Source organism: Oryx dammah, unplaced genomic scaffold (assembly GCF_014754425.2).
Source record: "Oryx dammah isolate SB20612 unplaced genomic scaffold, SCBI_Odam_1.1 HiC_scaffold_22, whole genome shotgun sequence".
Taxonomy (NCBI): domain Eukaryota; kingdom Metazoa; phylum Chordata; class Mammalia; order Artiodactyla; family Bovidae; genus Oryx; species Oryx dammah.
Window position 1 is genome coordinate 11468149 of NW_024070206.1, and position 25373 is coordinate 11493521.

Here is a 25373-nt window from a genome sequence, read left to right on the forward strand (position 1 = left end):
CAAGGTCAGCTCCAGTCCAGGATGTTTGAGATGGAGATACGGCGTCATTCAGACAAGCCTATCGGCAGCCACAACAATGAGCTAGACAAAATAGCTGTGGTTTCATTCCATGACACTGAGCTCAGTGTGCCTTCGCTCCATCTGAGTCTGCCTGCACGAGTTTGTCAGTTACAGGAGGATTTATATAGCAGGGAAACTTGATCCTTCGCCTTTCCCCTTTTACTTTTTCATGAGCGAATTTAATCTTTGTACCTGCCATGTCTGCTGAGTATAATTAGCATGCTGACATGAGAGCAACAGTGATTTATTTTGGAGTGGAAATATTTGTTACTTTGGATAAACTTAGGCACCCCCTTCAACTTCCTTATCCTGAATGACAGCTTTTTAATCCTTAAAAATATGTCAAGGGCACATAAATATCTGTGTCCAGACGTCACCTAGAGTTACTCTGTCCTAATTAGCTCCCCATTTGGTGGGTGACATAGGGTCAGTGCCCTCCTTACGGATTCCTGAAACTTCCTGGGAGACAGGTCCTTGTGGCCACCTGACTCTACAGCTCTGAACCGTATCAGTTTGGGGCTGTCTCATTCTTTCGCTCCTGCTGTCCATTTTCCACCCAGGTCAACCCAGTGATGGAGTTCAGAACCTCTTCTTGTTTGGTGGTGTCAAGGGTTGAGGAGAGATCCCGAAATCCTATGTGTCCAGCAGACTTCAAAGAAAATTTGAGGGAAATAGAGGGACTTACTTTCAATCCACACAGCCACTGTAAGATTGAACATCAGACACCACCGTTTCCCTACCCTGCACAGGGCTCCAGACTCCTGCACGGGCTTCCTTGGCCTTCTCCTCTCATTCTCTATTTCCTGACTTTCTTACGAAGGAGGAAGCAGACAGAACAGGCTCCATCTTGAAAGCAGGACTCCATCTAGGGCCGGACTGTGGACTTTGAGCTCTATGCCCAGTATCTATGGAAACGACACACCAACTGGAAAGGCAGGCCCCTGGAAGGAAGAGCCCCAGGGCTCGTACCTAGACTCTCCCATCGCCTAAAAGAAAACCCTAATTATCTGTGTTACCGAATAGAATCATGCTTATTGGGATATGACCACAGGCCTATTGCTAATTGTCCACTGTTAACTACCTAGGCTTAAGGCATATGAATCACGGCTTAACTTTGATTGTATCTTTCTTTTCCTTTGTTCAGACTAGTTTCAGGGAATTTGGAAAGGTGGGTTTGGGCACGTACACTTAGGGTATATAAGGTTTTCACAAAAACTGGTCCGGGTCCTTGGCTAAGAGGAGACTCTGCCTTGGGCCCGCCGGTGTAATTAACTGCACTCCACTATCTGCATTGTCCTTCAGAGTGAGTTTGTTTCCCAGAACACATGGCTATTAACACTTATGCATAGTGAAAGCCAACATCCCACTTTCTTAGACAGAGAAACTCCTTTTTCCAGCCCTTTCTGATTCTAGGTAATCTGCCTGCATTCCTTAGGACACCAAGCTAAAGCTTTAAAATTAGTATTTACAAAAATTTGTCTCATTTGGAGACACAGGCTCTATCCCAGAGTTGGGAGGATCCCCTGGAGAAGGAAATGGCAACCCACTACAGGATTCTTGCCTAGAGAGTCCCATGGACAGAAGGGCCTGATGGGCTACAGTCCATGGGGTTGCAAGAATTGGGTATGACTTAGTGACTAAACCACCATCAAGAAAGTTATAGGCACCCTTCATTACAGAGATGAAGGGTGAGGATTTTTGCTTTTTTAATATTAATCAGGAAAAATCCCTAGGAGAATACAGTATTGCATCTTATAGAATAATAGGAAGGCAAGGAAAATGGAACCAATCACCACTGTTTATTGAGTGCCTAATATATCCCAGGCACTGACCTAGGAGCTGGGGCCCAAAGGGAAGCACAGGCAGACACAGCTTTGCTCTTGTGAAGCTTACAGTGCTCGAGGGAAAGATAAACATCAATTGGATATTCACAGGAACAAAATGAGAATACAAAGTGACAAGCAACAGGAATGTGGGGTGCAGTCACATGCGACCTAGTGGGGAAGTCTGGGAAGGCTTCCAGGAGGATATGGCTGCAGAGCTGTGAGCAGAAGGCTCAGGAAGGGTTAACCTGGGGAGAGGAGACAGCATTCCAGGCCCAGGGAGCAAGGTCCAGGCCCAGGGAGCAGGGTCCAGGCCCAGGGAGCAGTCTGTGCCAAGACTGGGCAACAACAGAAACCTCTGACAAAGGACTAAAAGGCCCACATGGCTGGGGCTGCAAAAATAAGCGGAATAAGATTAGCTTGGAAAGAGGGGTAGGGCAAGGTCATTCAGATCTGGGTACTAGGTTAAAGTTTGCATTTTGAAGAAACCTCTTTGCAGTATGGGGAATGGATTGGAATGTTAAAAAGTCTTGAAAGGAACTGTTAACTGCCTGCAGCACCCATAAGGAAACCCCAACTGACATACTTATTTGGAGCAGCACTTCATTGTTGTGTAGGTATTTTAATGTAATTTTTTAACTAAATGAACATGTACACACACAAAAAAAACACAAATAGTTCAAAATACCGCATATGTTAGTTGCTCAGTCGTGTCCGATTCTTTGCAATCTCATGGACTGTAGCCCGCCAAGCTCCTCTGTCGATGGGATTTTCCAGGCAAGAATACTGGAGTGGGTAGCCATTCCCTTCTCCAGGGCATCTTGAGGACTCAGGGACTGAACCCAGTCTCCAGCACTGCAGGCAGATTCTTTACCGTCTGAGCCACCAGGAAAGCCACAAGTGCCCTCAGGCTTGTATAAGAGAGTCCTTGTCTCTGTTCCTCCCGTACCCCCTGCTAAGGATCCCTTCTTCCACTCTTACCCATTCATCTGGTATTCACTATCATCCCGCACCCCACCCCCTTTAAAAACATAGTGTGATTAATGTACCATTTATTTTTTAGTTTTTAAACACTGTTTAAAAGAATTCCTCAATCTTACCTCACATCCCACCACAGCCCCCTCAAATTCTATCCTTGTCCTGCCAAAGAGTGAGCATCACCAGCATTTCCTTTTTATTTTTCCCATGTAAAGAAAAACAAGACAAAAAAAACCCACTAATATTCTGACTCATTCAGTACCTAAAAAATCCATCAATCAGTGAGGACAGGATCAATATATTACACCTTTGTGAAGACAAAATCACCTTCACTGTACATCTATCTTGAGCATATTTGAAGCAGTAAGGATTTTTACCTTTTAAGTAAGAACTGCATTTTTAAGGTAACATAAGAATATTCAAGGAAATTACAGTTGAATTATATGTGCTAGTTGCAAGACATAATAAAATTGCTTTCACTAGCAGGCAAAAATAATCTTTATGAGACAAATGTCTGGGAAGAGAAGTGTTAGGAAGGTTATTAATCTAAGATATTCAATATCATCTATCAATGGAGCAGCAAAAGAGGCCTCTCTCCTGCAGCTGCGCAGTGTGAGCTAGAAAACAAGTGAGATTCTTGACCAGAGTCCAGAGAAATAGGTTAGATGTTTTGACCTCCAGAGAAATCAATGCTAAGGAAATACTCAGAGAAACAAAGATTTATGCCTCAGAATATTCATGACAGTATTATTTATAACAATGGAAAACAACCTCAAATGCCTCAAAAGTATGAAAACATATATTACATCTATAGAATGGGATCATCTAAAATCATTAAATTCATCCTCTCAAAGAACAGTTAATGCTGTGGGAAAATGCTCTTGTTAAATGGGAAAAACAGTTGAGGTTAACCTACATGTAAAAATACGTGTGTGTGTAATATACATACATCTTGAGAGTCCCTTGGACTGCAAGGAGATCCAACCAGTCCATTCTGAAGGAGATCAACCCTGGGATTTCTTTGGAAGGAATGATGCTAAAGCTGAAACTCCAGTACTTTGGCCACCTCATGAGAAGAGTTGACTCATTGGGAAAGACTCTGATGCTGGGAGGGATTGGGGGCAGGAGGAGAAGGGGACGACCGAGGATGAGATGGCTGGATGGCATCACGGACTCGATGGACGTGAGTCTGAGTGAACTCCGGGAGATGGTGATGAACAAGGAGGCCTGGCGTGCTGCGATTCATGGGGTCGCAAAGAGTCGGACATGACTGAGCGACTGAACTGAACTGAACTGATAAGCATGTTTAAATACATAAAATATATTTATGTACACCTCAGATTTTCTAAGTGCCTAAATACAGCTTTTTCTCTGCGTGTGGCCTACCACTCACATACTTCAGAAGCACCTAGGGGGGTTTATTAAAAATGCATATTCTTGGGTTCTACCCCAGCCATACTGAATTAGTCTTTGGAATTAGAACCCATGGATCTGTCTACCTATGCATACTTGTCCGCCTGTGTGCCACCTTGAGTGATGCTGACTCACATTTCAGTTTCAGGATCACTCACTGGACCAAAGCAGTAGCTCTCTGGATTGCTGGAACTATGAGTGTGAACATGCTCAGTCGCTCAGTTGTGTCTGACTCTTTGAGACCCCATGGACTGTAGCCCACCAGGCTCCTCTGTCCATGGGATTCTCCAGGCAAGAGTACTGGACTGTGTTGCCATTTCCTTCTCCAGGGGATCTTCCTGATCCAGGGATCAAACCCACGTCTGTTGCATCTCCTGCCGACTGTACCACCTGGGAAGCCCCCAGCAGAATTATGAGTAGTCATCTTATTTTCTTGAATCTTAAAAAAAAAAAAAAATCACTGGACATATGCTGCTTTTATGTTTAAAAGTTTATTAAAAGTATACTAATGAAGCATGAGTATTTGAAAACAGAGATGATCTGGGGTCTATTTGGGCAAGTCTAAATACCTTTTAAGAAACAGTAAAGTACCTATTTTTTAATCTAAATAAGCAGGAGTATGAATTTCTGACAATTGGAAAGTTGGCTTAAGACAAAGAAAATACTATATTTGGTGTAGACATGGAATTTACTACCTCAATAAAGTTGCAGGTAAGAAATATAAATAAAATGCTTTTCAACGTATTCAGTTCAGTCGCTCAGGCGTGTCCGACTCTTTGCGACCCCATGGACTGCAGCACGCTAGGCTTCCCTGTCCATCACCAACTCCCAGAGCCTGCTCCAACTCATGTCCATCGAGTCGGTGATGGACACAGTCGGTGACTATTAATACTTTCAACAGTATTAAGGAACACCATCTCTCCGTGTTATAAGATGCTCCTTGGCAAAAGAGGATTCAGTGATCCAATAAGTTTGGGACACAGCACATATTCTAATCCCCTCGAGAGTTCTATAACCATGAACAAATCATAGGCTCTGGGAAGTCCAACTTAAGGCTCACTCTTGGGAACTCCCTGGCAGGCCAGTGGTTAGGACTGGGCATTTTCACTGCCATGGTTCTAGCTCAATCCCTGAGTGGGGAACTAAGATCCCTCAAGCTGCACGGCCCGGCCTAATGGGAAAAAAAAATTCACTCAATTCTAGCTCCGCAAATTCTTAGAATGTGTCCTACTATTAAGAACAAATTCTAGGCCAGAAGAGGGTCCAAGAAAGAATTCTCGCCACGAACTGATACCCCACACTTAACCCAACACATCAGTTTGTTTCACATTCCTGTGTTCTCTGAGGGCTTAGCCCACATATATTAATAGAGCCTGATTCTAATGGCACAGCTCAAGTCAGCTATCTAATAACGCTCAGGAACAGCAAAACTGAGTGATAGGCTGTAAGATCAGAAAGATCTGAAAGACCTGCAATATTCACTTTGAGTTTTCCTGTTCGTCTCTACCACTGAGACAGCGAGCTTGAAATTTTGTCTTGTATTCATTTACTCCCAACACAGTAAACGGAATACCACCAATCAGGCAGTTACAGTTTTGGACAAACCCAGCAGTAAAATGGGCTAGGCACAGGCTCTAAACTTTAGGTCTTAAATTTTGTGATCTCGTTTCATTCAATATACATTTCTGAGGGCATAGTATGGGTGGGTATTTCCAAGAATGTAGAGGTGACCAAACTACAATCTTTACACACCAGAGCTCCGAGCATTAGAGGTACTAGTACTAGTCATTCCCTCTTGTACAGGTCTGGGCACACGTTGAGTGCACGTGTTAAATTGCTTCAGTCGTGCCCAACTCTTTGCGGGCCTGTGGACTGTGGCCCGCCAGCCTCCTCTGTCCATGGGATTCTCCAGGCAAGAACACTGGAGTGGGTTGCCATGCCCTCCCCCAGGGGATCTTCCCAACCCCAGGGATTGAATTCATATCTCCTGCGGCGGATTCTTAACTGCTGAGCAACCAGGGAAGCCCATTCGGCACTCAGTAGGTTAATAAATGCTGGTTTGACTTGAGTTCAGAAATCAAGATATGTGTTACTTCTGGTCCACTTTGGTACTCTGGTGGGCCAGGAGCCTAAAGTAGGGCTGAATCAGCCCATTCTGGAGGCTGCTTCAGAATGACTGAGATCTTGAGTAACTAGACCATCACTACTTCAGGGGTTCCAGACCCCTCTGGTAGTCAATTTTTACTAGAAAAGCCCCAGGACCAGAGGAACCCAGTAGTATACTATATACCATGACAGTATTTCTGAATAAGTATACTATAAAACTCTCTAGGTTCTTAAGATGTTAACAGATAGTATATGGTGAAATATGACTTTAGAAAGGGGTACTGTTGACAAGCCTCTGTACTTTAGGTCTTTGTGCCTTGAAGCAACGTGCTATGCTCCTTTTATACACTGTCTTTATTTAATCTTTACAGCACTCCTAGAGGTAGGTCTTACTATTATTTTTCTCACTTTTAGAGATGAGCAAGCTAAAGATCAGCAGATCTAAGGACCCTGCTTCAGAGCACAGAGGACGGTTGTGAGGTGCAGAATGGGACTCTGAAATCAGGTCTTTCTGGCATCACAGCCTGGCTGGTGATCACTGAAGCAATGCTGTTGTAATACATTGGTGGGCATTACAGCTCTGCCAGAGGGACCACAGTATACAGGGTTCCCCAAACCAGTTTGATTAGGGAACTGTTTTGACTGAATCAGTACTTGAGACTACCTTTCCATGTAATACATTTTGAGAAATACTGTGGGCAAAAGAGTCAGAGATACCCCATGACAGACAGAAGGGAGGTGGAAGGCAACTCAGCAGGTAAAGCTATTCTAGAAAGAACATTTCACTAAAATGGTGCTCAAATAATTATTTATCAGAACACGTAAATTAAACCCAAGTTGGACATATAGTCATTTTTTAACCTCCAGATTCACAAGCTCCAGCCCATAGCTCATTCCTGACAAAAATGTTTGATGTGACATTCCAATATATTCTCTTAGCTAGCTTTTTAGGATTCGTTGCAGAATTTGACTTACCTCGTAGTTCAGCTCATTACATCACTATTTCTTTTTTTTCTTTTTGAGCAGAGAAAGGTTTATTGCAGGGCCATGCGAGGAGACCAGTGGTTCATGCCCCCAAAACACCTGAACTCCTATGTCATTGAATTTTTATAAAGTATGTTCACAGTAGGAGTATAAGTTTTAATTTGATGTGTATTTCAACAGACCTGCAATATGCATTGTGGTATGAGATAATTCTTCATTGTTTAGGACTGACCAAAATTCTCTACGATCTAGCATCCTGCCCTGTACTGACTAACTGCTGGTAGTAACCCCTCCTAGTTTTGACAAGAAACATCCCACAACTTCAAAATTCCATCTAAGGGAGCAATATCACCTCCGAGAACCCTGGGTTTAGAGCAAACTGGAAAGTTTAATAAAATATTAATTGAAGGCCAAACAACTACCCTGACCCTGCCTTCAGTCTTCTAGCAAAGAATTCAAGATTTAACATGCCAGCTTCAATTCTGCATATCCAATATCTCATTACATTTCTCTTTTGTTAATAACATGAACAGATTCAACACAAACTGCCAAAATACCATTTTTAGCCAGGAGGGCCAAGTTCTGCATACTTTGCCAACAACAGCAATAAAGCTAGATAGAAGCTAAGCCCAGGATTGCGTGGTGCATTGGCTAATCTCTGAGGCAGCAACCACAAAGCATGTATACCTGAATAGCCTATCATTTTGTCAAATGTGGACTTTAAGAAGGATGCTGGTTTCATTCTTTTTAAAGTGATTTATTATAAAAAAAGCTTGCTCCCTCTCAATGCTGAGTTAGTTCAGCAATGCAGCTCCATCCTTTCCAGAATTATGAGGAGTCAAATAATTTTAGACCAAAACTATGATGACCACCACCACCACCACAACAAAAAGAAACCAAATGTGACTGTTGGTTCAATAACATATTTACAGACACATCAGAATGCATTCAGGAATACTGGTTTCACTTCTTGATCGGAATGCTGATCACCATGAAATCTTCTGCGAGAGTCACTTCTTGGAGGTCTAACACTGATTCAGCTTGCTTTTTAAGTTCTACAATCCCATCTGCTTCTCCTTCTCTGGCCAAGGCAACTGGTTTGTACCTCTGACTGAAGTGAGTCAGAACCAGCCTCTTTGCTCGGCACAGCTTTGCAAACGTCGCCGCCATCTGTGGCGTGCTGTGGCCGTGCTCCTTCGCTTTGTCCATCTGGGTGTCATCCAGGGTCGCTTCGTGGATCAACAGGTCTGCTTCAAAGCACAGCTTTACTCCTCCGTCATCCACAACCCCAGAACAGTCACCCAAAATACAGATTTTTCTTCCAACAATAGGCTTCTTTAAGACATCTTGGGGAGAAATTGTAACTCCATTTTCCAGAACAACAGAAATTCCGTTTTTCAGCTTCCCATAGGCAGGACCTGGTGGAACACCTAAAAGATGGAGGCAGATACCATCACATCATGGGAATGGAATTTATGACTTGTTAAAGAGCGTCTGTTTCAACAGCGCTGCAAATAGCAAATGGAAAAGGCATCCAATTCTTTTCATAATAGTTATAAATATTTTATTACTTGTGGGAAACTGGGATATTTATACATTTTTTAAAAGTTCATTGTTGGCTATTGATATTAGCAATGTCCAAGTACTTAAAACATTTCCAACCACACGTTTCAGATAAGTTTAAGTTCTTAAGTCCCCCTAAAACCTTATTATAGTCAAGGTAACAGCTGTGATCCTCTGCTGTGCATGGGAATAACAGTTTTTGAGTGCTGTATTTAATAAGCTCATCTTCAGGTAAAATTAAAGAGCCCGTTTAAATGACAAGTTACCGACAAACTGATTAACGTAATAAATTGTTAGAGGGGACTGTTTGGATCACAACATTAAGGATAATTTCAGGTGTTACGCATAATCAATCTTCGTTTTAAACAAAGGCAGTTCCATGCTTACCAAACTGGGCTTAAATCTCATATTAATTGAGAATGACACCTGATGATCACTCTGGGCAATACGTACAAACAGAGTGTATTCACTAATTCCAACATGGATCATGTTTACAGTTTCACAACACACTGGTGTTTTCACAGGTGTGTAGATGGCCGTTTTCCTCGTTACTTAGTGCTTTGTTTTAGTTGGGGAAGAAAGAAGAGATTGTGCAAATAAAGAAAACACATGAAAACCCACTGCCACGCTTTTCACAGGTTCTGTGGTCGGCATGGCAAGGAAGGTGGAGACACTAGAGGGATGATGTGCCTGGCGCTGCTTTGGGAGATGTGCTGAAGGCCCTGGGCACGTGACGGCCTAGCATGGACAAGGTACGAGGCCTTAGATGGGCCCCAAGCCAAGCTTTGAATGCTTGCTTCCAAGTGTGATGAGCCCAGGTATATAAGGCTGCCTTAGGGGCTTCCCTGGTGGTTCAGTGGCTAAGACTCCATGCTCCCAATGCGGGAGGCCTGGGTTCGTTCCCCAGGAAACTAGACCCCACGTGCTACAACTAAGACCTGGCATAGTCAAATAAATAAATAAATAAATAAAGCTGGTTGAGGCAGTGTTCCAAACACCAAATTATTAATAACTTAATCAAAGGTGACTGACTAGGCCAAGTCAATAAAGAAGGAAAACTCAGAAAGCAGCTGGTTGCAGTTGCATGGTTAAGAACTACGGTGAAAAGTATCTGACCAAAGATGCCACTCAAACGTACTTCAAAAAGATGACGTGAGAAAATAAAAGCCTAGACCTGAGACATCCACGATCACCCCACCAACCAAGATAGTAAAACCTGAAGACAAGATAGATCAAGAATGTGCCTCTAGAGAGCTGAAGAGAGACTTCAAATACATACTTCCTTTTTGCTCTGAATAGCGTCTTCTGGCCCTAAAGATTTCCCTTAATAAACAAACTTCAGGAAAAGGAAGTGGAGAAAATGTAAGCATCAGGCCTGGGAAGCAAGAAAGGAAGGTTTCTATGACACTTCTACCTGCTTCAGCTCACAACAACTCAACTGAGGAGAAAGGAGAAAACAAACACTCACTCACCCAGGTCCTTCAGTTTCTGTGCGTTGAGTTTACCTGGGCGTTTCTTCTCCACGACGGAAAATCCAAAGGAGGGTATTCGATGAAAGAGGCGAAACGCTTTCACAACAAACTGTTCGTCATCAACCAGGAGGTACGAGCTTTCTTCTGAGTCTAACAGGATGGTTCGTCCTTCTCCCTCTTGGGGAGGGCTGTCTGTTTTATTCACCTGCACAGACTCTTTCAGTTCTTCCGTAGGACATTGATCTGCTGTAGGAACCAGCTCATGGACCACGTAAGGGAAGACCAGCTCCGTGTGAGAGAGGTCCATGGTTCGGCAGATAAAGTCCCGAAGCCCCGCAGGGCCATAGATTTCGATGGGCTGTTTGGTGACCATGGACCCACTCTGCAGGCTGATTGTGCAGAGGAGGCCAGGAAGGCCAAAGAAATGGTCTCCATGAAGATGCGTGATGAAGATCTTGGTAATTCTCCCTTTTGATTGAAGCAGAGAAACAAATTTTGGAATTTTTCAGAAATAAAACCCACACAAAGCTCCTTGAAACATGCATGTATTTTTCTACATGATTCCAGAAGCAAGAAAGACAAGTATTATTTCACTGGAAGGTTTTAATAAGATATAACTTTTTTCTTAAAGTGAAAGTGAAATCGCTCAGTCGTGTCCGACTCTCTGCAACCCTGTGGACTGTAGCCCACCAGGCTCCTCCGTCCATGGGAGTCTCCAGGCAAGAATACTGGAGGGGGTTGCCATTTCATTCTCCAGGGGATCTTCCTGACCCAGTGATCGAACCCAGGTCTCCTGCATTGCAGGCAGACTCTTTAACCTCTGAGCCACCAGGGAAGCCCATAAAAATCTTCAAATTATACAGTGTTACAGTTTTAAGAATATTTTCCTATACATCCTCTTACTGGAAAAAAGAGAAAAGGAAAACATGTACCAAAATGATTCACTGGAAGACACAAGCTGGAATCAAGACTGCCGGGAGAAATATCAATCACCTCAGATATGCAGATGACACCACCCTTATGGCAGAAAGTGAAGAGGAACTAAAAAGCTTCTTGATGAAAGTGAAAGTGGAGAGTGAAAAAGCTGGCCTAAAGCTCAACATTCAGAAAATGAAGATCATGGCATCCGGTCCCATCACTCCATGGGAAATAGATCGGGAAACAGTGCAAACAGTGTCAGACTTTATTTTGGGGGGCTCCAAAATCACTGCAGATGATGACTGCAGCCATGAAATTAAAAGACGCTTACTTCTTGGAAGAAAAGTTATGACCAACCTAGATAGCATATTCAAAAGCAGAGACATTACTTTGTCGACTAAGGTCCATCTTAGTCAAGGCTACGGTTTTTCCTGTGGTCATGTATGGATGTGAGAGTTGGACTGTGAAGAAAGCTGAGTGCCGAAGAATTGATGCTTTTGAACTGTGGTGTTGGAGAAGACTCTTGAGAGTCTCTTGGACTGCAAGGAGATCCAACCAGTCCATTCTGAAGGAGATCAGCCCTGGGTGTTCTTTGGAAGGGATGATGCTAAAGCTGAAACTCCAGTCCTTTGGCCACCTCATGTGAACACTTGACTCATTGGAAAAGACTCTGATGCTGGGAGGGATTGGGGGCAGGAGGAGAAGGGGATGTCAGAGGATGAGATGGCTGGATGGCATCACTGACTCGATGTACGTGAGTCTGAGTGAACTCTGGGAGTTAGTGATGGACAGGGAGGCCTGGCATGCTGCAATTCATGGGGTTGCAAAGAGTCGGACACGACTGAGCGACTGAACTGAACTGAACTGAACTAAGTTAACAGCTAGGCCTCAAGTGTGAAAGTATCTGGCAGTTACACTGCCCCCTGCTGCTCCCTCCGAGAACAGCAAGTATGTACTCCAAGCATGCTAACAAAGGTTCCTTTGGCTCCAACGGACTGGACCAGTGCCTGAAACCAAAATTGCCTTTTAAGGACTCCACACTGGCCAAAGACAAACTAACCAAGCCAGAGCCTGCTTGCCTGGATGAGACAGAAGGAGAAGGAGGAAAAAGCAAGGGGGATGAGGGAGGGGAGGACAGGGAGGAGGGCGGAGAGAGGGAGAAAGGGAGTGAGGTGAAGGACCAAGGAGGAGGAGGCAGGTAACAGATGCTGGAGTGCGTATCCAAGGGTAAACCCCCCATGGTGTGACATAAAGGCACGTGGGTCCATCCCTTCCTTTCAGTCTGAACTAATACAGCAGCTCTTCCAGTGCATATTGATGTAGGCTGTAACTTGATTGAGCCACCTGGGAAACTGTATGGGTTTCCCTGGTGGCTCAATGGTAAAAAATCTGCCTGCCAAAATAGGAGATGTGGGTTCGATTCCTAGGTCGGGAATATCCCCCGGGGGAGGCCATGGCAACCCACTCTGGTATTCTTGCCTGGAGAATCCCATGGACTGAAATACCCTCCGGGCTTACAGTCCCCGGGGTCTCAAAACAGTCAGACACGACTGAGCGACTGAACAACAAACTGAATTTACTCCTGGTGCGTGGCAGGATGCCACATCAGCGTTTTCGGAGATGCGCCAAAAAGCCCTTTGAAAGTAACAATCATAATTAACATATTTTTAATATAACAGCTGCTTCCAGTCCAAGCTCATGGCCCACCTACTTCAAACACTTGATACCATAAAAGAACAGGAACAGTTTATTGTGATGGGATCTGTCCTGTGACATCCAGGTAACACTGTGCTCCAAGCGAGTCTTCTCAGTGTTACTACATCAAGCCAGGTACTGTAGCAGAGAACAATGGACCAGGTAGGGGCTGATCTTGAACCTTGAGAATCCCCAGGAGGCACGCTAGAAGTTTCCCCAACATGCTCCTTTCTGTTGTCTTGGTGTAGTCTTTGTTTTTGCTGTTTTTGGACTTCTGGAACACTTTCATGTCCCCCTTTCTGCTGTCTAGACTGCCAACAGCCCCCCACCCTCCCAAGTGGGACCTAAAGAATCAGCAGACAAAAGAACTACATCAGTTATTGAGTCCTGGTCTCACACTGACCTCAAATCTGCCAAGTCAGACTTTCCGGGCCTCTCCCTATTTACTGCAAAGCACAGCCAAAGCTGAATACCAAACGATCAGTGAACTCAAAGCAAGTGAGACATGTTAGGTAAGAGAAAGTAACTTTCCACAGTTATCACAGTTTCATGGAAGACAAACATTTCATTTTTTAAGAAACTTGATTTCAGTGGGAGAAGGAATGGCAACCACAATTATCAAAGGTAAGAGGAAGCTATCAAATGAAAAAAGAAAAATGCATGAGTTCCCTTTCACTTAAGAACACGAAAATTACCAGGGAAAATGCCATCCACATAGGAGTAGAAGACTAAGCATCCTCTACGCCCAAAGGAAGGATGCACTGATATTTATTGCTGTAGGAAAACGTCTACAACACATTATTGATACATACTATTCAGTCGGAAAAAAAAGCTGTATCAAATATAGTTTGATAGCATTTATGCAAAATTATATACAAACACACACACAAATATACCTGTACCATTACCATAACTATATATACAGGAAATTCACTGACCAGAGAGAGAGATCTGGGATTTTCTTATTTATATTTTCCTGCTTTGTTTAAACTTTTACAATGAGCATGTATATTTATTATAATCATTTTAAAATTATACTTGTATAATACTTTTTTGTAATTATTTTTGAGGGGGGAAAAAGTTTAAGCTCACCTTTAAAATTATGAAAAAAAAAGATATGACAAACCCACACTTTTTAATCAGATGCTTGGATATCAGGACCATGGAAAGTTGAAAGAAGTATATTTAGACAGACAGAAAGTACTTCCTTATGAAACCCATAAAATATTATTACCCAGGAGGTAGTATAAGCTAAAAGGGTTTCAAAGACTCCAACAGTGATGGGTCCATATTTGGTTACTGAGAGAAACCAAGATGTATTGAGGATTCCAGGTTGAGATTGGGGCTTTAGAAGTGTTAGAGTGTCTTAGCTGATGTTCAGGGATTACCATATCATCTCCTCCCTGAGGCCAGGAATTCTTTTTTTAAAATCAATAAAAATTTAGTAAGCTAAAGGTTCCCTTTAGATTTTATTTTAGTATTATTATTTTTTGGCCAAACTTTTATTTTAAAAAGCTTGAGCTTTGTGATCTGTTGAAAAATAACTGTAAAATATAAAACATGAGAGAAAGGTATTAAGGCAAATAGAGTTAAGGCAGTACCCATGGCCCCTGCCTCCAGCTGCCCACATCCCTCTATAATTCCTTCCCCTTGAGTGTGGGTGGGCCTGGGCACTTGCTTCTAACCAGTGAAACATGGCACAAGGATGCAATGCGATTCTGTTCTAAGAGTCCATCTTGCTGGCAGACTTGCTCTTAAGTCTCTTTCTCCCTTCCAGGCAGTAAAAGGAAGCAAGCTAGCCTGCAGCAGAAACCCCCATGACCAGGACCTACAGCAGGCCTCAAGTTGCCGCAGGCAGGCTTTATTCAACACCTAGAAGGATTCTGCCAACAACCTGAGTGAGCTCTGAAATTGATTGTTCCTTTACCTGGGCTGCAGCCTACAGAGACCCTGAAAGAGAGAATCCAGCTAAGCCTGGCCTGAAGTCCCTGACCCATAGAAACGATGAGATAATAAATGCAAGTAACCCACTAAATTTTTAATCTGTCATGCAGCATTAGGTAACTGACACAGGTACTGAGTAAAAACTGGAGACTTATCCCTACACCCAAACCTCTTAATACAACAGCCACTTGTTTCTATTTTAATCACCCTGCCACCTCAACCCCTACTCTCTAAATATTTCAGCCACCACTCTGGGGTGTGCCTACCCTGCCAGGTCTCGAGAAAGGAACCCTTGTGTGATCCCAGGGAAGTAAAGCATAGCACTGCTCTGACCACAGGGTTTCAACATAAGACAGTATATAATTAGGGCTGAACTGTGTACACCTGTCCCAAGTGGTATGCCTGGTTCCTTCCTCCAACAGTTCTCTCCCTAACTCTCTATCTAACTCTCTGTCTAGGTCTGGGACATCACCACCTATAACTTGGAGTGATTCTGTACTTCTTCACATCCTAAGACATTCACTCAGTCACATCTCCTGCTGGCTCTACACAGATCTCTTTGAGTCTCTATAATTCATCCTTATTCCTACTTTCTGCTCCAGCATCTTCATCTTCTCTCTCTCACCAGGTGAATGCAACTGCCTCGGGCCTGATGCCACCCTCCCGATGATACTCTCTCTCCCAATCCATTTGCTATTGGAAAACTGTCCTAAAACACAAATCAGACCATGTCATTTCTTGGTTTAAAAGGTATTTAATGACTCCTTGTTGACAACAGACTAAATAATAACGTCCAGATACCTTAGAATACCACAGAAGTCTTCACAGCCGGCCCTCACTTTAAGCATTCCTGTCTCTCATCTCTCCAGTCAAATACTCAGAGTGCTGGATGGCTTAGGATTCCCCAAACACGTCACGTCTCTGGAAACTCCCTTACTTCCTGCTCACTTTGTCATCTGTTCCCTGAATATCCATCCCTGCTTCTCCTCCCAGAGAAACTTCTATTCATCTCTTATATCCTCTCTCGACTGTTACTGTCTCTGAGTCGCTTTCTCTGAACACACAGATACAGTTAGTGTCCTCCTCCTTTGTGCTTCAAAAGTAGCTAGAAAACACCTCTATATTCCCACTTATCACATCACACCATGACTGCCTGCATGTCAGTTTCCAGCACTAGACCAAGGGATCCTTGGATGCTACAGCTATCTTTCTTTTAGTCATTAAATGCCAGTACTGTGATGAGCCATAGGAATAATTTCAGTAACTGCCATTTATCAAGATCTAACAAGTGAGAGGCCCTGTACTAAGTGCTGGACATCTTACTCATGCATTAACAGCTATTATTAGGCATCTGCCAGGTGTGCACATGCTCCCTGAGCCCAGTCGTACAGGGACACACACGGTGAACACAGAAACAACCACCTAAATGACATGACTTAGACACTGATGATGCGAAAGGGTCAGCAGAAACAGCACAAAGCAGGAGAATGCCTGGGGTAAGGGAGAAATTACTTAACCCAAGAGCTTTGGGGAAAGCCTTTGAGGAGACAACATTTGGGTTGAGATTTAACTGATGAGAAGGAGACAACCACACAGAGAAGGGATTATTATATACAATTCTTACATCACCCCTTTTAAGTGGAGGTTTCAAGAGAAGTGAGTCACTCAGTCGTGCCGACTCTTTGCGACCCCATGGACTATACAGTCCATGGAATTCTCCAGGCCAGAATACTGGAGTGGGCAGCCTTTCCCTTCTCCAGGGGATCTTCCCAACCCAGGGATCAAACTCAGGTCTCCTGGATTGCAAGCAGATTCTTTACCAGCTGAGCCAGAAGGGAAGCCCAAGAATTCTGGAGTGGGTAGCCTATCTCTTCTCCAGCGGATCTTCCCAACCCAGGAATTGAACCGGGGTCTCCTGCACTGCAGGCAGATTCTTAGCTGAGCCATCAGAAAAGCCCTGATTAGGGGGGTTTTAACCCCATTTTCTCAGAGAAGGCAATGGCAACCCACTCCAGTACTCTTGCCTGGAAAATCCCATGGACAGAGTACCCTGGAAGGCTGCAGTCCATGGGGTCGCTGAGGGTCGGACACGACTGAGCAACTTCACTTGCACTTTTCACTTTCATGCAGTGGAGAAGAAAATGGCAACCCACTCCAGTGTTCTTGCCTGGAGAATCCCAGGGACGAGGGAGCCTGGTGGGCTGCCGTCTATGGGGTCACACAGAGTCGGACACGACTAAAGTGACTTAGCTGTAGCAACCCCATTTTAAAGATGAGAAAAGAAAAGCTTAAGCTTGCTGATCTTCTAACATGATAAGCAGAGACACAGCTGGTACTGGAATCCTGGTCTACCCAACTCTGGGCCAAGGCTCTGTGAACACTGGACTCTTCGGTGGGCCTGGGGTGAGGCTCACTCTGTTCCCTCTGGCCAGAATGCCCTTCTTCTCCCCAGCCCAGGGGGCCCTTCCTCCTCCTTCAACAACTCACAGATCACCCCCTCTCAGATGTCTTCTCTGATGACCTCAAGCAGAAAAGAACAACTCACTCCTCAGAACACCTACTGCCCTCTCATGATACTTACACCCATCTCCTAGGGGAAGTAAGTACGTTCCTGTGCTTGAGCAGTGTCTTTTTAATGTGTCCGATGTATCCCACTACATCCTATGCCCTAAGCCTATGTACATCCTTGCTCTTCAATTTACAGGAAGAATGAAAAGTGAAGGACTGAAGGGAGGGAAGGAGAAGGAGGAAGTAAGCTGGGTAGTCATTCAGCTGCTTCATCTAGGCATCTGGGTGTGGCCAGATGCCTGAATGCCTTCCAAGTCTTGCCAGGGCTCCAGCACTGAAATGGGGTACAACTGCTGGGGTTGCTTCTGCGTAGAAGGCCCAAGGAGAGCCAAGAAAATGAAGACGAGCAAGAGACAGCCCTAATTAGAAAGTTGAATGCACACTCACCTGCTTTAAGTTGGCTCTTCATAAGCTGTGTCTGGGTTCCCTCCCCACAGTCAAAGAGCCAGCACTCGCCTTCACACCGCAGGACCAGCGCGGAGGCACCCCGGGTCGGGGATGGATATGCTGCACCTGTCCCCAGAAATGTCACATCCATAGACATCTTCCACCCTACAACGAGAAGATCACTTAGGGATGATCACACATCACTGCTCAAAATCACCAAAAACAGGTTCTTCTGAGTTTCACGGTTATCTAACTTCTATATATTGAGAACACTGTGGATTCCTGTTCTCTAATAGTTTTCCACAGAAATCTAAAGAAAGATTTTAGTAACTCTTAATCAGTTAAAGCTACAAATTACCAAACCTTGTATGACTGCTCACGCAAATAAAAATAAATTAAAAAAAAAAAAAAGCCAAACTCAGTTAATTAAAAACTACAGTTGAGGGCTTCCCTGGTGAAACTGAAAGTGTTAGTCACTCAGCTGTGTCCAACTCTTTGTGACCCCATAGACTGTAGCCCGCTAGGCTCCTCTGTCCATGGAATTCTCCAGGCAAGAATACTGGAGTGGGTTGCTATGCCCTTCTCCAGGGGATCTTCCTGACCCAGGGATAGAACCCAAGTCTCCTGCCCTGAGGCGGACTCTTTACCATCTGAGCCACCTGGGAAGCCCTCCCTGGTGGCTTGGTAGTAAAGAATCCACTGGCCAACGCAAGAGACACAGGTTCAGTCCCTGGTCTGGGAAGATCCCACGTGCTGTGGAGCAACTAAGCTTGTGCACCACAACTATTGAGCCTGTGCTTTAGAGCCCAGAACGGAAAAAAGAGAAGCCATCAGAATGAGAAGCTTGTGCACAGCAACTGGAACCTGCTCGCTTCAACTAGAGAAAAGCCTCTGCAGCGACGAAGACCAAGCACAACCAAAAATAAACAGAAAATTATATATATGTGTGTGTATATATAAAACCAAACTGTAGTTGAATTCCAACTACACAACATTCTGGAAAAGGCAAAACTATGGGGACAGTAAAAAGACAGTGGTTTGGGGGGGAAGGGAGGGAGGGATGGGGTTTTTAGGGCAGTAAAACTATTCTGTATGATACAGTAAAGACACACACACGTCATCATACATTGGTCAAAACCCACAGTAGTATATACAACACAAAACGTGAATGAGCCCTAATGTAAACTGTGTATCATATTGGCTCATCACTGTTGTACCACACTAATGTAAGATGTCAACATTAGGGGAAACTGATGGGGGGGGGTTGATGGGGAGTGGGTATGTAAGAACTCTGTACTTCCTGCTGATTAATTTTTTTGAAAATCCTTCTAATAAACAATAAACAACTCTAGCGAGGTTCTGGGCAAGAGAGGGAACTTAATTATGCTCACCAAGCGATCTCTCTCTGGTGAGCAGCCCTTTCTCTGAACCATCAGAAACCACAACAAAGCGCTACAATGCTCGACAGTAATGCGAGTAACACACAGTAGCACTGAGGGAAGGTCTCACTCCCCTGACAAGAGGCTCCATGAGGGTTTAGCGCTCAGGCTTCTGCTCTCACAAGTGATCAGCAACAACGTGTTGAGTGTGTAGATTTCTGCCAGCTCCTGATCTCTCTTTTTCCTTTCACTATTTTTGGGCATATCTATCTCTGATACAGTTCCTTTTATTAAAGATTTATTTACTGATTTATTTTTTGGCTGCAGTAGGTCTTCACTGCTGCACTCAGGCTTTCTCTATCTGCAGCAAGTGGGGGCCCCTCTTCATTTGGTGTGCAGGCTTCTCACTGCGGTGCCCCAGGCACTGCAAGGCAGATTCCTAACTACTGGGCCACCAGGGAAACCCCTCTGATACAGTTCTGTGACAGGAGATATGCCTTAAGTAAAATAAATTCAAACTTCAGTTCAGTTCGGTTCAGTCGCTCAGTTGTGTCCGACTCTTCACGACCCCATGGATTGCAGCATGCCAGGCTTCCCTGTCCATCACCAACTCCCAGAGTTTACTCAAACTCCTGTCCATCGAGTCGGTGATGCCATCCAACCATCTCATCCTCTGTCATCACCTTCTCCTCCTGCCTTCAATCTTTCCCAGCATCAGGGTATTTTCAAATGAGTCAGTTCTTCACATCAGGTGGCCAAAGTATTGGAGTTTCAGCTTCAACATCAGCCCTTCCAATGAACACTCAGGACTGATCTCCTTTAGGATGGACTGGTTTGATCCCCTTGCTGTCCAAGGGACTCTCAAGAGTCTTCTCCAACACCACAGTTCAAAAGCATCAATTCTTCGGTGCTCAGCTTTCTTTAGACTACAACTCTCACATCCATACATGACAACTGAAAAAATGATAGCCTTGACTAGATGGACCTTTGTTGGCAAAGTAATGTCTCTGGTTTTTAATATGCTCTCTAGGTTGGTCATAACTTTCCTTCCAAGGAGTAAGCCTCTTTTAATTTCATGGCTGCAGTCACCATCTGCAGTGATTTGGGAGCCCCCCAAAAAATAAAGTCAGCTTCCACTGTCTCCCCATCTATTTGCCAAAGTTACATATAACCAATTACAGATCATCCACATGGATGGCAAGGAAAGAAACAAACATGTAAGTTTAAGAAAAATTACTAAAACAGGAAAACTTGACAGAGAGCTGAATAAATGTATATCTACAGGGGGAAAGAAACCTATCAAAAACTTTTCTCAGTCCTTGGAAAAATGAAAAAAAAAAAACCCTCAGTCACAAGAGAAAAAAAAAAGTCTCTTCTAGCTAGAAATAAAGTTAACAAGAAAGGAACGGGCCCTAAAAGACTCAAAGAGAGAAACACATTAGCTTCTCTGATAGGAGATTTACTATCACAGAAATGCCTATCTTTCCATAATTAATGCATGTATATTTAACACAAATTCTATCAGATTTCCAGTGCAATTCGTCTTGGAACAAACATAACTCAAAGATCACATGAAAGAAAGAAAGTACGTCTGAGAATGGGCAAGAAAAGTGCACAAAGCAGTGAGCAGTGATTTACTTTTCTAGGTAGTAACACGACACTAATCACGCACAATGGAAAGATATATTATTGGCCACAAACATAAAGTTGTGAGTAAGAGAAGGGATAGTCTGGAAATAAACCCAGGTGCACACAGAAATCAATATATCACAGAAACGTAAAAAGGGTGGCTTTTTAAAATGAATGACACTGACATAATTGGTTATTTTCGCAGAAAAAGTCAAGCAAGATTCTTATCTTGCATCATATATAAAAATACATTCCACATGATTTAGAAATTTAAATGTTTCGCATTTAAATTTGGACCTTTCAGGTGCCAAAAAAAGTGTTCAAAAAAATTAGGAGAATATGTATACAAATTTGGGGATGAAAATCCCTTACTGGCATGACATGAAACACAAAGCTTTTAAAGACATTTTTGCTACATAAAAATTTTCATATATCAAAAGACTCTTAATGTCAAAGGACCTCCCCCTACCAGAAAAAAAAAAAAAATTTGGAAAAAACTGTACTGTTTGATAATGGGTTAATGCCCCTAAGAAATGGTTCAAGCAAATGCATTAAAAAAGAAAAGTACAGAATAGAAAACAAAAACAATGAACATACACAGGAAATTCACAAAAGAAATCCAAAGGGCCAATAAGCATGAAAACTCTCAGTCCTCCAGTAGTGAGAGGAAATGCAAATTAAAGAAAAAAGAGCCATCATTTGCCACACATCGGCTGGCAAATATTAATGCTATCCAGTGGTAAGCCAGACAAGGAAAAATGGGTACCTACATTTTACTAGTGGTAGAAGCATGAACTGGTATTATGTTTTGGGAGAGTAATCTGGCAATACATATTACCAACAAAAACGAGCAACGTACTTTAATCCAGCAATCCCATTATCGGGAATCTACCTTACAGAAAAAAAGGATCTATGTACAGTGATATTTACTGTGAAACTTTTAAAGTGGCTAAAATTTGGAACCATCTGAATATATAGATAGATAAATATCAATATGGAAACAACAGAGTATTTTATTGTACATTCATATCATGAACTATCTGTTCTACAGTTCAGCCAGGGCTGTGGCTCCTGCATTGAAGGCCTGACAATGAGAAAAGTTACAGATGGCTATGGTATAATCTCATTTTTATAACAATGCCCAAACATCTATGTTTTGCAAGACAGAGACAGTCTGGTGAGGAAAGATATACACCGTACTGCTACAGTGGTTATCCCGGGGGTGATTAAAATGATGGTGGTGGAGATTAACTTTTTAAAAAAATCCTTGAATTGTTTTTGGTTGCAATAAGCAGCATTTTATTTACCTATTTGACTTTATTTTGCATTTAATTTACTTCATGACTTTAAAAAAAATGTGTCATAAAGCTAAACATGCTTTTCTGACTATGTGTCACCTCACCTCCCTTTCCACTGGGGGTACAGTCAGCTCCTTGCCCCCGCCCCACAACCCACACAGCAGGTGGGTGGTACATCTCCCCACCCCGCACATGAGTCTTTAGGTTATTGCTAGTGACCTTTCTATGCCTTACTTCACATTTTCACTTCCAAGATCAAGACTTCCTCTGAAAACTCTATAATTTGCAAAGGCTTTCTGATTGGACTGCAGTTTGCAAGAGCCAGAAGAGTAAAGAGAATACAGAAAGTCAAAAATTTAAGGTAATAAATGCAGAAGGTATAATAGAATATAAACACTTTGCATGTCTAACTGATAGTAGATCTAAGCCAGTGGTACAGAATCCTGGAGTACTAATCACCCGGAGATCTTTTAAAACATATCAACCATTGGGCTCCATCCCAGAACTATCAACAGGAAATTCCACGAGATATGTGTTTTAGAACTGAATAAGAAAAATTCTTCCCCTGTGATCCTAACATGCAGTCGTTTTGAGAACCAGTTAGTGAAAGGCTAGTGGAGAACTATAATGGATGGATCAGGCTGACCTGAACTCACTAGTCAACAATTAAAAAACCAAAAGCTTTTGTTATGCAGAATTTCAAAAACACACAAAAGGAGAGAGATTAGTATAATGTACTGTCACACTGAGCTTCAACAATTATCAACTCAAGGTCAATCCTGTTTCCTCTTTATCCCCCATCCATCATCTAAGTATATGTAACAAGTGGTATTGGTAAGTTCTACCAGGGAGCACACGCTGTCTAGCTGTCTCTCTTTATCTGATGTTAGCAACCATTAATGATCCTTTCCAGGAACCATTATTTCATTAGGGGTTGTCCAAAGGTGATATTCTCTCATTCCTTCTGTAGTTATTAGTATCCTCCTGTAATTCCCTGATCGATCAGTCACCCTGCAATACAATTTGTATGGAAAAGAGCCAGTGATCAATCTTAACACCACAGAGATGAGACCTAATCCAACTCCTGGTGTGACGCAACATGAAGCACACAGTAACCGAGGAGGTTTTCTTGCCAAAAAACATAACCTGTATCTGGAAAAGGCTGTCTTCGAAACAGTTTATTAGAGCACACCACAGGGAAGGAAAAAGCAAAATTCAGTATGTAAGAAACATTACAGGACAAGTGACTTGACTTTTTCAACAACCTAAATATTAGGAAAAATAATAATCAAGAGAGAGGAGACAAAGAGATATAAGCCATCAAACAAATGTGACATGTCTAACTTGTTTGAATCCTGATTTGGCCAATCAGATGATGGGAGGGGGGAAAAAATGAGAGAACAGGGGAAATGCCAACTTCACCAGATAGTAACAGGAGATTCTTATGAGACTGATAATGGTGTTAGGGTCAAGGAGTTACTGTGTTGGATAAACATAAGCCACTATTTAATGGATGAAATGGTACATTTTGATTTGCTTTAAAATAATCCAGTGGGGGTGAGGGTGCCAGATGAAACTAGATCGATTAGCGATTAGTACATGAGTTGGTACATTCTGTACACGATTCTGTTTTTGTATAGATTTGAAAGTTTCCACAATAAAAAGCTTAAAAGCAAGCCAAATAACCAAAACTCTTCCACTAGGTCGGGAAGTAACCAGAAATTTAATCCCTGGTGCGCGTTATGCACCACTAGGAAATAAGTAAGCAAACCAGGTTTTGGGTCTTGTCTTCTTGGACAACAAAACAAAACAAAACTCAGCCTTTTGCTTTCTCATAGTGCACATTCCTAGCGAGAACACAACACACGATCGAGCTCAGTAGCCCACTTGACACTCTGGGTTAGTGGTTCTCAGTCCTGGCTGCAGACTACAATCGCCCGGTGGTTCTGGGGTTCTCAGGACTGGGGAAGCTCCCCAGAAGATTTTAAAGACTTGGGCTCCGAAGGAGTTTTCAGGCTGAGGCGGCGCCACGCCTGCAATCCACCCAAGCGGTGCAGGCAGGGCAGGTCCTGTCATCCTCCATTTCAGAGATGAAAGGGCCGAGGCCCTCTGCACAGAGAGTGGCCTTTGCGAGGCCAAGGCCTAGCCAGCCGTGGCCAGAGGCCGGGTCTCCGACAGCCGGCCGGCCCCAGCAGCTCCTCCACGCCTATCGAGCAAAAGGAGGGTGGGAGGCGGCAGAGGCGCGGGGCAGGGTGTCCTCGGCCCGCAGGTCGGGGTAAGCAGGCGCGATGAGGGGCGGTGGGTGGACAAGGCGCGTCCCAGCTCCCCGGCTCCGGTCCTTGGCTTCCGGCCCAGCCCGCGACTCCGCGGATCGCCCGAGCGCTCGACCGGTTTGGCGGGCGCGGGGGAGGCCTCGGTGGCGCAGACCCCGGCCCGCCCCCCACCTCGGGCGCGCCCTGCCCCACTCACCCACTCCCCGAGGCCCGCGGCGAGGCCCGGCCGTCCGCGGGGCGGCGACGCGCGCGGGCGGAAGTGCGCCGCCGGCCGAGCCCGCGACCCACCGCTCTAGGAGGCGCCGGAGGTCCGCGCTCGGTGGTTCTCCGCGGAGCGCGACCCACGCGTGAGACTGGGCTGCCCGTCCGCCGCTCTGTCCCGCGGCGAGTGGGACGGCCCCTAAGACGGCTGCAGTATCCCGGGAGGACCAGAGCGCCTGAAGTGAAAAATGCCCACTGTGTGGGTTGCTTTTTTATTTTTATTTTTTGGCCACTGCTTGGGGGCATGTGGGATCTTAGTTCTGCAATCAGCGATCAGACCCTCACCCCCTGCCCTTGAAGCCCAAGGTCTTAACCACTTGGACCGCCAGAGAAGTCCCTACTGTATGGCCTTTTTTTTTTTTTTTTTCTTTTTTGCCGTGTAACGTTGATGCTTTTGAACTGTGGTGTTGGAGAAGACTTTTGAAAGCCCCTTGGATAGCAAGGAGATCCAACCAGTTCATCCTAAAGGAGATCAGTCCTGAGTGTTCATTGGAAGGACTGATGTTGAAGCTGAAACTCCAATACTTTGGCCACCTGATACGAAGAGCTGACTCATTTAAAAAGACCCTGATGCTGGGACAGTCTCAAGGTGGGAGGAGAAGGTGACGACAGAGGAAGAGAT

At 44.0% G+C, this 25373-nt stretch overlaps 1 protein-coding gene and 1 long non-coding RNA gene across 3 annotated transcripts; one reads left to right on the plus strand and one right to left on the minus strand.

The window, feature by feature from the left end:
• Positions 1-4746: 4746 nt before the first annotated feature.
• ELAC1 (elaC ribonuclease Z 1) lies at positions 4747-24835 on the minus strand. Of its 2 annotated transcripts, none has more exons than XM_040264458.1 (4): positions 24687-24835; positions 17912-18076; positions 10400-10867; positions 4747-8794 (listed from the first exon to the last, which is right to left on the minus strand). In XM_040264458.1, the coding sequence occupies exons 2-4, from the start codon at positions 18066-18068 to the stop codon at positions 8328-8330; spliced, it is 1092 nt and encodes a 363-aa protein (XP_040120392.1). In that variant the 5' UTR covers positions 18069-18076; positions 24687-24835; the 3' UTR covers positions 4747-8327. The 2 variants fall into 2 exon arrangements, with proteins under 2 accessions (XP_040120392.1, XP_040120393.1); XM_040264459.1 differs by lacking the exon at positions 24687-24835 and adding an exon at positions 19303-20244.
• On the plus strand, positions 9468-15047 carry LOC120880979. Its single transcript, XR_005725170.1, has 2 exons — positions 9468-9679; positions 14790-15047. It is a non-coding gene; the product is annotated as an uncharacterized LOC120880979 (long non-coding RNA).
• Positions 24836-25373: the final 538 nt, after the last annotated feature.